We start from the raw sequence: 14949 nt of genomic DNA, 5'->3' as shown, positions 1-14949 counted from the left end.
TCAGGGCTCAGCCTCTCCTTCTCCGTCACTGAGAAGCCTCCTCCCACCTCGTCGCTTCCTCCAGGACTGCATTAGCAGAGCCCCCCAGCACCTACTCCCTCCTAGCAAGGCTTTTACCTCACCTGATCAAATGGCTCGTTTACTCCTGCATCGCCCTCACTAGGCTCCAGCATCCAGGGGTGGGGCTCTGTTGTGGACCCTTGCATTCCCAGTACCAGCCATCACGCTGGATAAAGGCCCCAGACTTCCTGAATGCCCAGCCAGAGACCCTGTGCTGACCTCAGAGTCCCAGGGAGCCACGGGCTCTAATATCACTCTCTTGAATAGCAATTGGCAGGCGGGTAGGTTGGCTGGTGCAGATTTCAATACTAAAGAGCCCATCCTTACTCATCTCTCACCACTTAGAGCTTCCATCACGACTTGTGAAAATTCCCTATAACTCGATTAAATGTGAATAAGTCATGCATCAAATAATTCTGATTCTAAGGAAATCTGGTTAGCGTTAGCATTTTCCTGATATTAGACTTTCCTTCCTGCCCTGGTTTGGGCTTTGTTTTTTATTTTCTTATTTCATATCTCCTGGAGTGATAGCAATGGAAGTTTCCAGGATTGTATTTAATATGCGATTTCTAATTCTCCTCCTTGCATATGACCAAGAGGGGTGACAAAAAAGATTTCCAGTTAATTTTGTAAGCTTCCTTTGGCGTGAATATATTGTCCAGATTGTTTCTGTACCTTTCACTCTCAGAAGTAATTATTCCAACAGAAAGTGTGTTGGTATGCTGCTGACTGACTGCTGGAAGTTGTATCATTTTGATGTGCAGAATAATTGACTAAAAAAAAGCTTATATCAGCCACCATAAAATGCTGAAAGTCAACACAAGTCCAGCACAGCAGTTTGTAGGGGACTAATGATAGACAGCTAATCTATCCCCCAATCCAGGCAACAGACACTCATCGAGCACCTGTTTGAGCTGAGCCCCGAGTGGGTTCTATGGAGGGGAGGGAATGGCCGCATTATGGACGCCTGCAGGGAGCTCGTCATTCAGTATCACGGGTCTCAGTCCTGGCTGCACATTAGAATCATGTGGGAGCTTTAAAATATGAGGCCTGATCCCCATCCTCAGAGATTCTGATTTCCTTATTCTAGAGTAGGGTCCAAGCATCAGTGTTTTTTAAAGCCCCCCAAGTGTTTTTGCTATGTAACCAAGGCTGAGAACCACTGTTCTAGTACAGTTTCTCAACCTTGGCACTGTTGACATTTTGATCTGCATCATTCTTGGTTGTGGGAACTGTCCTGTGGAATGTAGGATGTTGAGCAGCATCCCTGGGCTCTGCCCACCAGATGCCAGTAGCAGCCCCCTCCTCGTTGGTGAAACTACCAATGTCTCCAGATATTTCCATAGGTCCCTTTGGAGGGCAGAATCCCTCCTAGTGAGAACCACTGCTCTAGTAGAAGGGATGAGTTCTTAAAATTTTTTCTTTCTAGAAGCAGGTCAGCATCTGAGCTGACACCGAGCATTCCTCCCTCCATCTTCTTTTCCCTCTCACTTATTGTGTTCACCCACTGTAGAAACAAGGTGGAGATTAGAGGTGCGGTGTCAGGATATGACAGCAGAAGAAAGAAACTGATTGCTTACACGCTATATCTGCCCTGCAGATGCAGTTCCTGTGCCCTGACCCAAGGTTTAATAGTCTGGGCATTTCATATACAAATCTGGATTTCTGGCCTCTGTAAAAGTTAGATGATGACTAACAGGGTACCTGCACCCCAATAGGGCAGCATTTGTCTGGAGCTGAGAAGTGGCTGATCCTTTAGACAAGACATTTGATCTCCACTTAGCCACAGTCCCCACCACTGGCCACCCCTTACACCTGGACCATTTTTCTTATCTGTTTCCTGTCTGGCCCCCAAAGGTTTGGAGTTTGCAAACTCTTTTGTATAGGCTGGCCCCATTTGCCAGAACTGATTTAAAGTCGGTTCTCATGCTGGTGATGGCTTGTCAGAAGGGAGATGTGAATATTCTGAAATCAGGCTCTACTGGGCTATATATCCCTATATAACTCAGGCCCTGGGCTGTGCATTAGAAATAAGAGATGAATAAGGTAAGGAGCTCATGTTTACTATGAGATGAGATGTGATGTGTTAATAGAGTTATGTACAAGGGAACACCCCGGAGCAGCAGCTAAGCTGGCATTATATGTTACAGTATGTGTTGTGAAAACAACACATTATAAAACAATATACAGTGTAGATTGTGATCCCTTTTAGTAAAGAAAATGAAAAACCTAAATATTTATATATCTTTGCATGGAAAAAGATTGGAAGGATATGTAGCCAACTGTTCATAGAACATTATCTCTAGCCAGGGACTGAAAAATTAATTTTTACGTATTTCTTTATATTTTTCTGTGTATTTCTAAATTGTCTAAAATGAACATGCATCCCTTTTCCAATAAGGAAAAACGTTTTTTATTAAGAAAAAATCTGGCATGAAAGTTTAGGTGGTTACATTCTAATAGAAAGAAACAAGTATGTAGAGAAATTAGTGAACTTGCAATGTCATGCCTGCTTGGGCAGGAATTGGTTCAGGGCAGGGTGGGGCTGGAAGGAGGGAGTGTGGACATTTTTCCCCAGAGGAGGAGCAGGGGCAGGGCTGGACCTTCATCGTGAAGGATGAGTGGGTATTTGCCTGGTGGATGGGCGTGGAAGGCCATTCCAGCATGGAATGGGTGTGGTGGGGAGGCTTGAACCTCATGACATGGGCAAGGACTTGGTGTAGAGTAGGGAATGAGAAAGCTAGAGGGAGAGACCTATGGGCCTGCTGTTCCTGCTGAGCTGCAGCCGCATCCTGAGACGGCTGGAGCCAACAGTGAGCCTTGCAGCTCTCCCGAAGAACAACCCCCTTCTTCCCTTTTGGCAGGAGATAATTAAGGCTCTGACAGTCTGACAGGATGTGCTCTGGCTCGTGCGTTACAGGTTATGGGGGTGAAAGGTAGAAGGAGGTCTTGCTTTCATCTCAGAATTTTTCTCCCTGGCCATTATCCTTCAGCCAGTGACCCTGCAAGGGAACCAGAGAGCACGTTTCTTCTTGTAGGTTTTCAGTATCCCCTTTGCTTTGAGGCATGTGGATTGCCAGCGGTGCTCTTTGTGATGAACTCTGAGGTCTCTGCCTGGAAATACCAGCTTGGGTTGGGCCAATGAGGTGAAGAGATTCTAAGCTACGAGAAGACAATAATAAATGACAGGAGAATGTCTGAGGAACTTCTCTGAATCATGAAGGAATCCATAAATGTGCAGGACACATAGGAGTCTGTTGTCATCCAAAGGAAAATGTCGCAGTCTATTGTGGTGGTGTCACCAGTCCTGCGCCATCTCAGTTATTAGGATGTCGCACACAAAGGATTGAAGATGGAGCAGGCAAAAAGCAGGACAGAACACTGCGGGCATCAGCACACTTGCTGGCTAACCCCCTTTCTGAACTACAGGACTAGGGCCGACATGTCGTAGAAACTGTCATTTCTGCCTGGTAAGTGAATGGTGATAGAAAGGAAAACAAAAACAGTATTCCCAAATATTGAGAGTGGCTCTCTACCTTGCAACTTTTCACAGTAGGCTCTTAATACAAATAATTTCATCACCCGGCCCCTTGGAAAAGTAATCTTTCAACCTAGAAATTAGTTTTATTTGTACAATTAATAGAAATTGATCCATCGGTATTGAATGTGGGGGGGGGGATTACTTTATTTGCCAGTATTTTTAAAACACCGCTGACGAGTATTTCGTTCTTATAATATGAGCTGTCAAAACAGCATGCTTATGATTTCCTTCATCAGTAGAGAACAAATCCAAGATTCCAGAGTAATTTTTCTATTTTTATGATCTCCAGCTTTATTGTAATTATTTATCCCCATCATTGTATGTGAATAGAAACATTCCTCAATTTAAATTAATGACTGAGTGTGGAACAGGAGTATAATTTTCCTTGACTGTGCTATTCTTTCATTGATTTCTTCTTTATTTTTTAATGTTCTGGAGTTTTAAATTTTCTTAATAGATGATACATTTGTATGGTTCAAAACTCAAAAAGTATAAGAGGAGGGAGTGGGAAATCTCCCTTCCATCTCTGTCTCCTGCTCACCCACTTCTCAACCCACCACTCTGCCAAATAGGTGATCACTATCATTAGTTTCTTGTATATCCTTCTGGATTTTCCTAATGCACGTGTAAGGCCTTATTCTGTACCTTGTTGCTTGTGGTTTTTTGTTGTTAATAATTTGTTTTGTAGTTGTTTCCATAGTGGTACATAAAAAGCACTCTCATACCTTTTTTATAGCTATATAACCTTCTATTGTTTGGACCTATTGGAATCTATTTAACCAATCCCTATTGATGGGCATTCAGATTGGTGCAAAACTTCAGCTCTTACAGGCAGCAATGTGACTCATACTGTACTTATGTCATTTTGTGCCTTGACAAATCTGTCTGTGGGATAAGTTCTTGTCGAATTTACAAGACAGTCTCACTCTGTCCTCCAGGTCAGCACTGGTTCCAAAGCTTGTCAGGCCTGTTCCTCCGTGAGCGCTGTGGTCTTCTGATTATAAACACGAGATATCAGGGTACACTTAGTTCCAGTAAAGCTAGATCCTGCCGCCCCCCATGTGATAGCAGGCAGAGAATTCAGCTCTCACAGAAGCAGTGGGGACTGCATCTCTCTCCAGAGAACGGCTGACTGGGCAGACATTCCTTTGAAACAGGTTTGGAAGATTGGACATTTGCCACATCGGGGATCGTAAACTGATCTCCCGGAGGCTGGTGCACTTTCTTAATAGTGGTACATATTGGAGACTGCCCAGGAAAGCACTAGGGTGTCCCACTTCATTCAGGCCGTGGTATCTACAGGCAGTTTCTGTGTCCGTCTGCTTTTTGGTCTGGCCAGACAGGACCGACAGGGTGAGAATTAGAATCCCAGTGTCTATCCTCTCCTTAATTAAAGTGGATCGTTCTCTCATACTCAGATTATCTATTTTCAAACTTCCTACTGCTCAGAGTTTTTGCAGGTCTAGGGGTTCCCATTTAGATGCCCAGTTAATATCAGCTGGAGGGCTGTCCCTCTGCTTCCTTTTCATCTGGGATAGTACCATGAAACCCCATTGGTGGAAAGTCGTCTCTTCTGATTATGCACCCTGGGAAAGATGAAACTGTATGGCTCTTCCCACCACACTCGGACATCTGTGTGGAAGTTTCTTCCCTGACAAACACCTTATGCACCCAGAGTACCTACAGCTCCTCTCGCACGATGCCCAGGGCCGTCTGTGCTCTCTTGTGTCACCTAAGCCAAATAAAGGATGTTCCCTGTCCTTTGCCATATGACTACAGGCTAGTGCTTTTCATCAGATTCCCTGCTGGAAGGGTCCCAGGAATGTCCCAGCCTGTCCCCCAGGCCGCAGGACTGCCCAGTGGTTCCTGTTCATTGTGTCAGATGGGCTCTTCTAACAGGAAAGGAGACCCCTCAAGTGCCTGCTCAGATCATGCTGGCTTACCTCCTCCCCAACCTCTTTCACAGCTTTTCTCAAATTAAATCTGAATAAATAAATGCAGATTTGCCTAGAACCTTTGGGGACCCATCCATTCTAGCGTTTCTCCTTGGCACCACCAGTGACTTCACTGGTCACATGCCCGTTTCTCGCTTCTCTTCCGGCGTTAATAACCCGACAGATGCCTCATTCCTGTCCAGTTGGCTAGGGCTGATCTGGCCGTTTTTGTCCCGTCCCCCTGCCTGGCTTGTGTGCTCGCAGGTGTCTCCCCTCTGTCTTGGCTGCAAATCCCACAGTGCTCAACCCTGCTGTCCACTCGCTCCGTTCACAGGATGTTGGCTTTGTGAACACATTCACCTCACCCAACCAGGCAGGGCTGCGTGATCACTGTGTTAGCCATAGTCTAAGGTGAAGACGTCTCATTTTTGTCTCATTCCATTAGGGCCATGACCACACACCTAATCCAGAGTGGATCCATTTCAGAAGGGGTTTTCCACTTCCTAGAGCAGAGAGGAGCTCGGTGGTTTCTTATAGTAAATACAATGCATTCAAGCCATAGCCTAGGTATGGGGCAAAGGTCTAAGGCTAAGTGTAAGTACCAGGTACAGATTACTTATTAAACTAAACAAAACTCACCAACCACATGGTTCCTTCACAGAGTTGTGGCTCTCATCACTCAGTTCTAGTATTCACATCCCATTCCTGAGAGGCTATGTGAGTCAGAACTCAGTTCCTGGGGTACTTGACTAAACAAGACCATAGCCATCCATGAGGGGCCTGGGCCTCGTTTATACCCAAGCACTCTGTGAGTGCATGTGGTTCTAAGTTCCCAGTCCCAAATCTCTTTTCCTCACAGGCTACTGCAGGGGTCAAAGGGAGAGGCATGGGAGTGGTTTGAACTAGGGCAGGGTTTGAGAGAGATTTAGGATATGGTGAAATGAACTGGACTTGTGGGTTTATTCATTCATTTGATAAACAGCTATTGGATCCCTGTTATGAGCCACTCCCTGTCCTCTAGGGCTGGGGATAAATTAGGGAGCAAAACCACAGTGGTCACTGTCCTCATTAGCCTTATAGTCATGAGGAAGATGGATTTGACGTAGGAGTAGGGGGAAGTCCAGAATTACCACCTGGTTTCTATAGAGTTAATAGGGTACCATTTCTAAGGCAAGAGAGGTGGAGGGAAAGGAGATTGGGGCTGGGAGATGTGTATCTGTCAGGGTTCAGTCAAGAGAACAGCACCCACAAGTATTTTGGAAATACAAGGTTTAGTATAGGAATTAGAGCTTATGTGAACATGGGGGAGTTGGGGAATTAAGATCTGGAAGAAATGAGATGAAGGATCGGAGAACAGTTACTACATCACCACAAACACCAGTTCACATGGGCAAGTCAGGGCTTGTGGTAAAATCCCAAGAAGCTGAGCTCATATGGCTGCTCAGGGGAGAATCTGGGGAACCATGCCAGCAGGCCTGCAGCCAAGTCAGTAGAGGTGGGCACGGGGCCTCTGTCGTCAGCAGGGTGGGCAGAAAAAAGGGCCGATGCAAACAGATGCTAGGGCTGACTGGCACCTTTTGGGTACCTCCAAGTGTGTCAATCCCTGTGTCTGACCTGAAAGTAATGGCCTCCGCTTCACTTCTACCTTCTAAATCTCACCTATGTTCCCCTCCTGTCCAGCTCTCGTCCATGCAGGGAAAGGAGTTCTGGGGAAATAGTTCCCAGCCTTAGATGGGTGGGTAGTGCCAAGATGACAGCAAAGAATCCAGCACAGGGCGTTTGCTCCTGGATTCAGTGTTGATATCTCAACATCCTCAGAGTCTTAGGACAGGACATACCAAGTGGGTCTGGAAGGGATATGGGCTACAGACTAAATTTAGGGGAGTCATCAGAAGGTACATAGATGGTAAAACGAATGGCGTAGATTAGGGATGAGTGCAGAATGCAAAGGGAAGAGAGTCCAGACCAGAGCCCTGAGGAGCACCAGCATTTTAAAGCAGGAAAGGGGAGAAGGTGCCAGCAATGAAGGTGGAAAAGGAGCAGCCGGAGAGGGAAGCAGGAAACCAGGAGAGTGGAGCCATGGAAGCAGGGGGGAGTGGTTCACAGGCATGCGCTCCTGGGAGCTCCAGTAAGAGAGAAATGGATGGTGGAGTGGGGATGTGGAGGCCACGGGGGAGCTTAGCATGATCCGTTCATGCAGGTGGGGACGGAAGCCAGCTGGAGTGAGGTGAGAGCATGGCAGATGAGGAAATGGAGGTAGTGAGTGTAAACAGCTAGAAAAGTTTGGCTGTGAAGTCAGGCTGGGGGAGGGGGAGCAGTTTCCTCTCCCAGGCAGGGAAAGAAGTAGCATCTTAAGTTATAGTTGGGGAGAAGTCCTGCTTTCTAGTAAAGCAGAGGAAGATTCATTCACGTATGCGTCTTAAAACTATCTGCTGAGTTTCATCTACCATGTCTCAGTGTTGTGCTATGAGAGGATGCTCAGTCAAGTATGCCTAAGACATGGCGCTTATCCCAGGAGCACAAGGTCTCCTCCGGGAGCGTGGGGAAGGGTCTCTGCGGTGGGACGTGGAGCGGGTCCTCATAGAGGGAAGTGCTGTGCTTGGAGGGCCCGACAGAAGGGCGCTGGGCTGGGAGGCCTGGCAGAGGTAGGAGATTTCAGCACTGGGTTTTGAAGAGCTAGGAAGTCTCGGCAGGCAGAGGTATGTGGAAAGGGGCAGAGGGGCAGGGCCTCAGCACCTTGCAGAGAATTACAGTCAACATCCCCGGGTGCTGTAATTGGCCATTTACACAAAGGCCCCTGCTCTGGGCAGACTGCTTAGAAAGAAGGGTCCAGCCCCACACAATGTCACCCCCTGCTTCCACGCCCAGGATAAGGGCCCCTGTTCAGGGCACAGCCATTCAGGGCGACTGTGTTGGAGGAGGCACGTGAAGGCTTTGGACACCCCAGAAAGCATCCCATGTAGCTTTATGGGATAAGAAAACCCCCATCTGTATGTTCTGTGGGGAAAGAAAAGAAGGGAGACTGGGGAGGAAGAGGAGAGGAATGAGGATGAGGGGAGAGGGGCTGAGGAGAAACGTGAAGCCAAAAGGGATTTCTTTGACTCTCAGGAGGATTTACCTTGGCATGTGCTCTGAAAGCTGAGCCGTCCTGGAAAGAAAAGCAATGAATCATTTATGATTGTTTTCATTTTGTATTCATTAAAGGCCTCTGCACTATTATTATCGAACCGTAATTAGCTTGGCACTCGCTCGCTCGGCACTGCCGCTCCCAGCCCCTGCTCCTCCCTCTGCCATCAGAAATTCCTCGAATGAGCAAGAGCGAGGATGGTGCCTGGGAACACACCAGGGCGGCTGGGCAGGAATCCACCCAGAAGATCAAATGGAGTACAGTCGCTTTTCTTTCTCCTCTCTCATCATATATTAATAAATGTATCTTGTTGGGCTTTAGCTGGCTCCCCACGACCTGCTCTAATGCTCCCTGACTTCTCTTTCTCAGCCACTCGAAAACTTTCCCGTTAGCTCCCCTGTCTCGTGGCCCCACAAGCACGGGGACTTCGTGCGTGACAGTGCACATCCTTTGTTCCAAGTGCCACATTGGGCACCGAACCAGCAACAATATGCATTTACCTGATTTACTTCTTTTAATACACTTCGGTGTAATTATAACTGAATAAAAAAGAGGACAAATTGGCAAGTAATTACAATCTTAATTTGGCAATGTTTTATCATATTGTGGAAACGCAATTTCCTCTCTAATTGTATTGAGGGGACACATTTGTCTACAGTACAGCTTATTGAGGGATTCTTGAGCATAGAAATGAAATACACAGGAGATGGGGAATCAGCTTTTCTCCCCATAAATATTCCTTTATTTGCATGTGTTTTCAGCCTCCTTAAAAAGCTAACTCGTTTATTCAGGCCTAATTAATGGAACGTTGCAGAATGCATAATGAGGCTGTGACAGCTCCAGCTGATGGATGGCTTCAGATTTGGAAACTGGAGATAACCTCAGTTAAAAGGGCTGAACGCTTCCCTTTCAGAATCTCACCGGCTGTGCGTGCCTCACGACTGTCCCGTCTGAGAATGCGACTGTGGTTCCCGGAAAATGCCCCAGTCCCGGGTGCCAAGAGGCCTTCCTCACCTTCCTGTGTGTGATGTGTGTCTGCAGCATGATCGGGGCAATGGCACAGACGCCCTCAGTCATCATCCTTATCAGGTAAGCTTAGCCTCAGGGATGTGAGAGCCAGCCTCCCTCTCCCCCGTCCCACTGTGTCTGCAGTTCTCCTGGAAAGCAGAACTTCAGGTACTATGTGAGCCTTACAAGCCAGGCTCCCTAGGCTGATAGGAATCAGTTACATTTGATAGAGACCTCACACCAAGATTAGAAAGCAGGGCCCAAGGGAGAAGAGTACACTTTCAAGTCTTCCCAAGAATAGACTCTGCAGGTGATTGTGAAAGGGACTGTGGTCCTGCATTGATTTTTGCAGAGAACGGTGTTGTTGGAGTAAAATGAAAATGACATTAGACCAGCCAAGTCCCCATGTCCAGCCCCTACCCGGCCACAATTAGCCATATGACCTGGGGCACATTTTCCCTGGGACGTGTTGCTGAATCTGGAACTGGGGATGATGTCATTGGTCCTGCCTGCCTCCTGCAGGGTGTGGGCCCCTCTGAGACCATGTGTGTGTAAACGCCGTAGAGATGTGAGGGGTTATTGAGCAGGGTGTAACACTGTGCCGAGTGACTCAAGAAGGCGAGCAGTGACTGCTCTTGTACAAATAGATAGTTGGAGAGAGCGCCGCCCATAATTCTGTGGTTCCTTGAACTGGGGGCAGGTGAGGTGCCTCAAAGGTGAATTATTGAGTAATATTCTGAGTCACTCGTACATTTGCAGAGGTATCTAGATTTGTGTGAGGAACCTAGAAGGTATCCATCTGAACCAGAGGAAGTGACACCAAACAGACAGACCCACGTTCCTGGGATGCACTTCAATCCCATTCAATCCCAAGAGCTGGGAATGAAAGTAGGAATGAAATGCTTGGATGTGACCTCTACAAACGCACATCACCACTGCTTTATCCCGCTTCTCTTTTCTCACTGTGCCTCGTGCCTAGCACATTTCTGCGTCTTTGTTATGAATTCTGAGGAGGAGGATTTAAGCGGAGTACTTTTGTTATCCAGAAGGTCATTAGCAAAGCCTTGTTAACGTGTAGAAGCATTAAGGGTACAATAGCAAATTGCCATTTTATACTTACTGTATTTGAAAAATAAATTTTAAAAATTCACACCCAGTGCTTGCAAGCCTGTAGCAAAAGCGGTAAAATCACATGTTGCTGGCGGCATTGAAAAGTGTATCGCTCTTTTCAAAAAAGCAATAATAGTAACGTGAATCAGGAGTCATAAAAACGTTCAGATTTTTTATGCGGTAACTCTGCTCTTGCCACTTAAGAAAATACTTCTCTACAAGAAAAAAAGCTCAATGCAGACAGATTTTTATTACAATGTTAACTATAATAGCAGAAAAACCTGAATTGGAATAGTGAGTTAAATTATAGTACCACAGTTCAGTGGAATAATGAAAATTCTTAAGAATCTGAAAAGTGTTTATGAAATGATTTTTTGAATTTAAATTATATGTGGAGGATGATTATGTATAATATGCATATGGACAAAACCATCAGATCTCAGGTATGGGTTTGAAGCTGTGATGGCTGCATTATGGGTGGTTTGCTTTTCATTATTAGAAATTCCCATGAAGTTATATTGTGCTATTCACACACAAAAGGCACCAAGAAGCTGGAAAAGTGACCCTCACAACCATTAGCAATGACCCGTCCTCTTTTTTCTCCCGTGATTCCTCTGCAAAAACCCAGCTCGGTAGTTGTGACTGGCAGACCAAACACAGAAAGTTGGCTGAAATCTAAATCACTTCCAATTCTCAGCTTGGTAAATAGCTCTTGCAGATTTTCAGGAAACATTTGATTCCCTTTCGATGGATCAGCAACAGATGGCCTGAATGACCTAGGCTGGGCCTCGTCTACCTCATAGCTGTATGCTCCGCTGGCCCTGCTGGAGCACATGCTCACACGTGCCTTTCGAGAGGGCCAGGGTAGTACCTTATTCCGTCACCATCCCAGTCCAACTTGCCGTCACAGGTGTTCCAGGCAGGCACAAGGGCACAGACAGTCTGGGCCACAGCCCAGATGTGCAGCAGCCCTTGCCCTGTCCCAGAGCAACGGACCCTTCTCACTCTCATGCCAGACAGGAGCATACCTGCCAGCAACAGTGCTCAGAAGGGCTGTAGACAAGGGGACAAGCTAGCACCCGCTGAGCCCCTGGTGTCAGTGCTGGGCTCTCTTCTTAACTTCTTGTGTTTACATCTTTATTAGCATCGTCCATTTACAGAAGGGGAGACTGAGGCTCAGAGAGTGATTGAGCAGTGTTCTCAAGGTCATGCAGCTAGTAAGTTGTGGAGCTAAGGCTCCATCCCTGCCTTGCCTGGAACTTTCAATAACGTTCAGACCTGAGCCCTCCATTTCTCCACGACTAGATCTGAGAAGGATTGTTCCTCCTGTGGGAACCAGTTTCCCAACAGAATACAAAAGGGAATCTTAGCACCTTGCTCACTTTATTCCTAGTGACACAATAGCTAAAAGGAAATCAAATTCAGGTGATAAATATTCTAGCTCATTATGCCAGCGGGTTTTCTTGAGAAGGAGAATTTGCCGGTATTTTTGTGTCTTTCAATTCAGTACCTTCAAATGGATGTGCAAAAACTGGAACTATGGAGCCAAAACTAACACAGAAAAACTTGGATTTTGTACATGCTCATTCTAAAGAGAACTGACCATTGTTTCTGTCCGGAAACACTGATCTCATCATTGGTGTTGTACAGGTGTCCGCCTTAATCGGCCAGAGAGTGGTCTCCCCGTCACTCAATGAAAGTCTTGACCTGCTGCCCTGGGATTACTTACCTATACTGCACTGTATAATTGAGAAGAAATGTTTAACATGTTTTCAGTTTTCCCTGAAAATCTCAAAAATAGAGCACATATTGTGAACACTGCATCCATGTCCTTTTGGTTTGACAGTGTCTTTGGCCTATACTATACCAAGAAGCCAAAGACATGCGCATCTGAGGCTCAGACCAGGTGGTAGGTCATTGGATGGATGCTACTGGATGCTTGGATGAATGACCCCTGGGGTCATTTCAGAATATTATTCTAGCTACCAAGTCCATAGACAGGTTAAGTATCCTGTGTACTAGATATCCCACTGGACTTAGATATCATTTTGGTAACTTTGTTTCCAACATTTATTTTCTACAGATGATTGCCTAGGTCCTCTCTGCATCATGTGGGTCTTCCTGGTCTTGCAGCCACTCTGAAATGCTCCTGGTGTTTCCAAAGGCTCTGGACTGTCTCTAGGCCTAGCCAAGTCCTTCCAGGGGGCATAGTTGTGTGCATACCTCCCCATCTCCCCTAGAGACTCATGATGGGGATGAGATAAGAGGAAGTTTCTCTGCCGGTGGTGTTCAGGATTACCTGAAGCACACGTGCCTGTGGTCCATCTAATCTCTCTCCTTTCTCATTCCTTTACCACCACGCCAGAGATGGGGCCACCCCAGGTCATAAGTAGGAGACATCTACCCATCCATTCACCCACTTATACATTCACTCAACACGTGCTGTGTGCCAGACCCCGCACTAATGATAAACAAGGTGTGAGTAGTCCTTGGCCTCAAGGAGAGAAGACAAGCGTTGAATAAATACTAGTTTCAAGAGTAAGAGATTTTACAAAGGAGATCTGTTACCAGCTGTGAGGGCTCCTCTATCTAGAATCAGTCATCATTTCCAAACCCCTTTTACTGTCGCTCTCATCCAAAAAAATGTTATATACTCTGACAGTGTTCTAGAAAATATGTGAGAAGGTCATTCTAAGGGACTGTTCTGGGTGAACCAAAGCCAGGGAGATTGTGTCAGTTCAAAACAAAGAACCGTGACTATATGAAGGTACCTTTCCAATTTAAAAGGTACTGAAACTGGATATAGATGGATTATTTCACAAGTGGTCCATCCAAGGTGTCAAACCATGCTAGTCTGGTTGATTTCACAAAATGACCCAAGAATGACAAAGGTGTTCACGGTTCCGGCCTGCTTGTGAAGCATAAGGGGAATGGTCTTCCCAGTTGATGTTTCCCCCATACATGTGACCTCTCAACTTAAGATGCTTCCCTGTCCTGGCAAAACAAAATGCCTTTGAATGAACACTTTATGGACCAAATTTGTATTCCGTCCTTTGAATGACAAGATTAGCTCCAGTTATTAAAAAACACTGTTAAATTCCTAAACTTATCTTGTCATTGCAGTTGTAGTTATTTTTCAGACTTCAGGCAGAGAAAGCAGACAAAAGAACCAAAACCATTAATAATTTTCTAAAGAAGGGCTCCGATGGACAGCAGCACACGACTCTGGGGTCTGTTAATTGACGTGGAGTGATAAGAATCTTTTTTCCCCTCTTCACCTCTTGGTGTGTAGGACAGTCAGCCCGGAGCTCAAGTCTTACGCCCTGGGAGTTCTTTTTCTGCTCCTTCGTCTGTTGGGTACGTATTATCCTTTATTCCCTCAATAATGAATTGGATGCTTATGACCAGGTGAGTAAATATCAGTGAAATCCTCCCGTTTCCTCAGTTTCTCTCTTTTTTTTTAAATGAAATTTAATTATTAGTAAACAAGAGAAACTTTAAGTCTGTAAATTTTGCTGATGGTTTAGACCTACACTCAGGCCCTCCCTGGATATCGCAGTTTTCATTTACATCAACTCTGTCTTCGTGCCACCCTGAGTTCTCATTGGCATAAGGAGGAAAAGTGATGGCACCAAAGGGAACAAAATTTGATAGTGTAGTTCGGCGCCGTCATTAAGCAACCCACGAGCAGCTTGTGAAACACTTCATTTATGGGGCCGCCAGCTGGGAGAGGGAGGCGTTCCCACAATGCCTCGCAAATGGAAACTTTGCACCCTTTAAATTTTTCCAAGCTGACTTAGTTTCTTTAACTTGGGTTTCCGGGATGGGGCAGATGTGATCTTCATGTTACAGAGCCTACATTCCAAGGTTTGGTACAGATAGAAGGAATTAAGTCTAACCCTCTCATTTTGAAGATGGGAAAACAGAGGATGAGAACAGCCCACCATTTTGCCAGGGTCCTGGGACCAGCTGAGGTGAAGCTGGAAAGGCCAACCAGGTAACCTGGTTCCCAGCAGTGCCCCACACGTCTCCCTCTAGACCACACTGTTGCTTTATAAACATCCCTTTGTCAAGGCCAAGATCAAGATAGGATAACCTTTTTTTTCTTGAATAATAGGGCAGTGGTCGTCTTTAATGGACATTAAACAGTAAATGTGGAAAGGGAAATA

The 14949-nt window shown here is 46.0% G+C and overlaps 1 protein-coding gene across 2 annotated transcripts in view; it reads left to right on the top strand.

Annotated features, from left to right (window-relative positions):
• SLCO3A1 (solute carrier organic anion transporter family member 3A1) overlaps positions 1-14949 on the top strand; it is a 295841-nt gene that overhangs the window by 260737 nt on the left and 20155 nt on the right. For both annotated transcript variants that reach the window (XM_058542389.1, XM_058542388.1), the window contains exons 8-9: positions 9576-9751; positions 14073-14137. In XM_058542389.1, the coding sequence (XP_058398372.1) occupies positions 9576-9751; positions 14073-14137 (241 nt within the window). The remainder of the gene's footprint in view (positions 1-9575; positions 9752-14072; positions 14138-14949) is intronic.

Source organism: Diceros bicornis, chromosome 5 (assembly GCF_020826845.1).
Source record: "Diceros bicornis minor isolate mBicDic1 chromosome 5, mDicBic1.mat.cur, whole genome shotgun sequence".
Lineage (NCBI taxonomy): Eukaryota > Metazoa > Chordata > Mammalia > Perissodactyla > Rhinocerotidae > Diceros > Diceros bicornis.
Note: the sequence above shows the minus strand (reverse complement) of the source record. Positions and strands in the feature narration are given on the sequence as shown.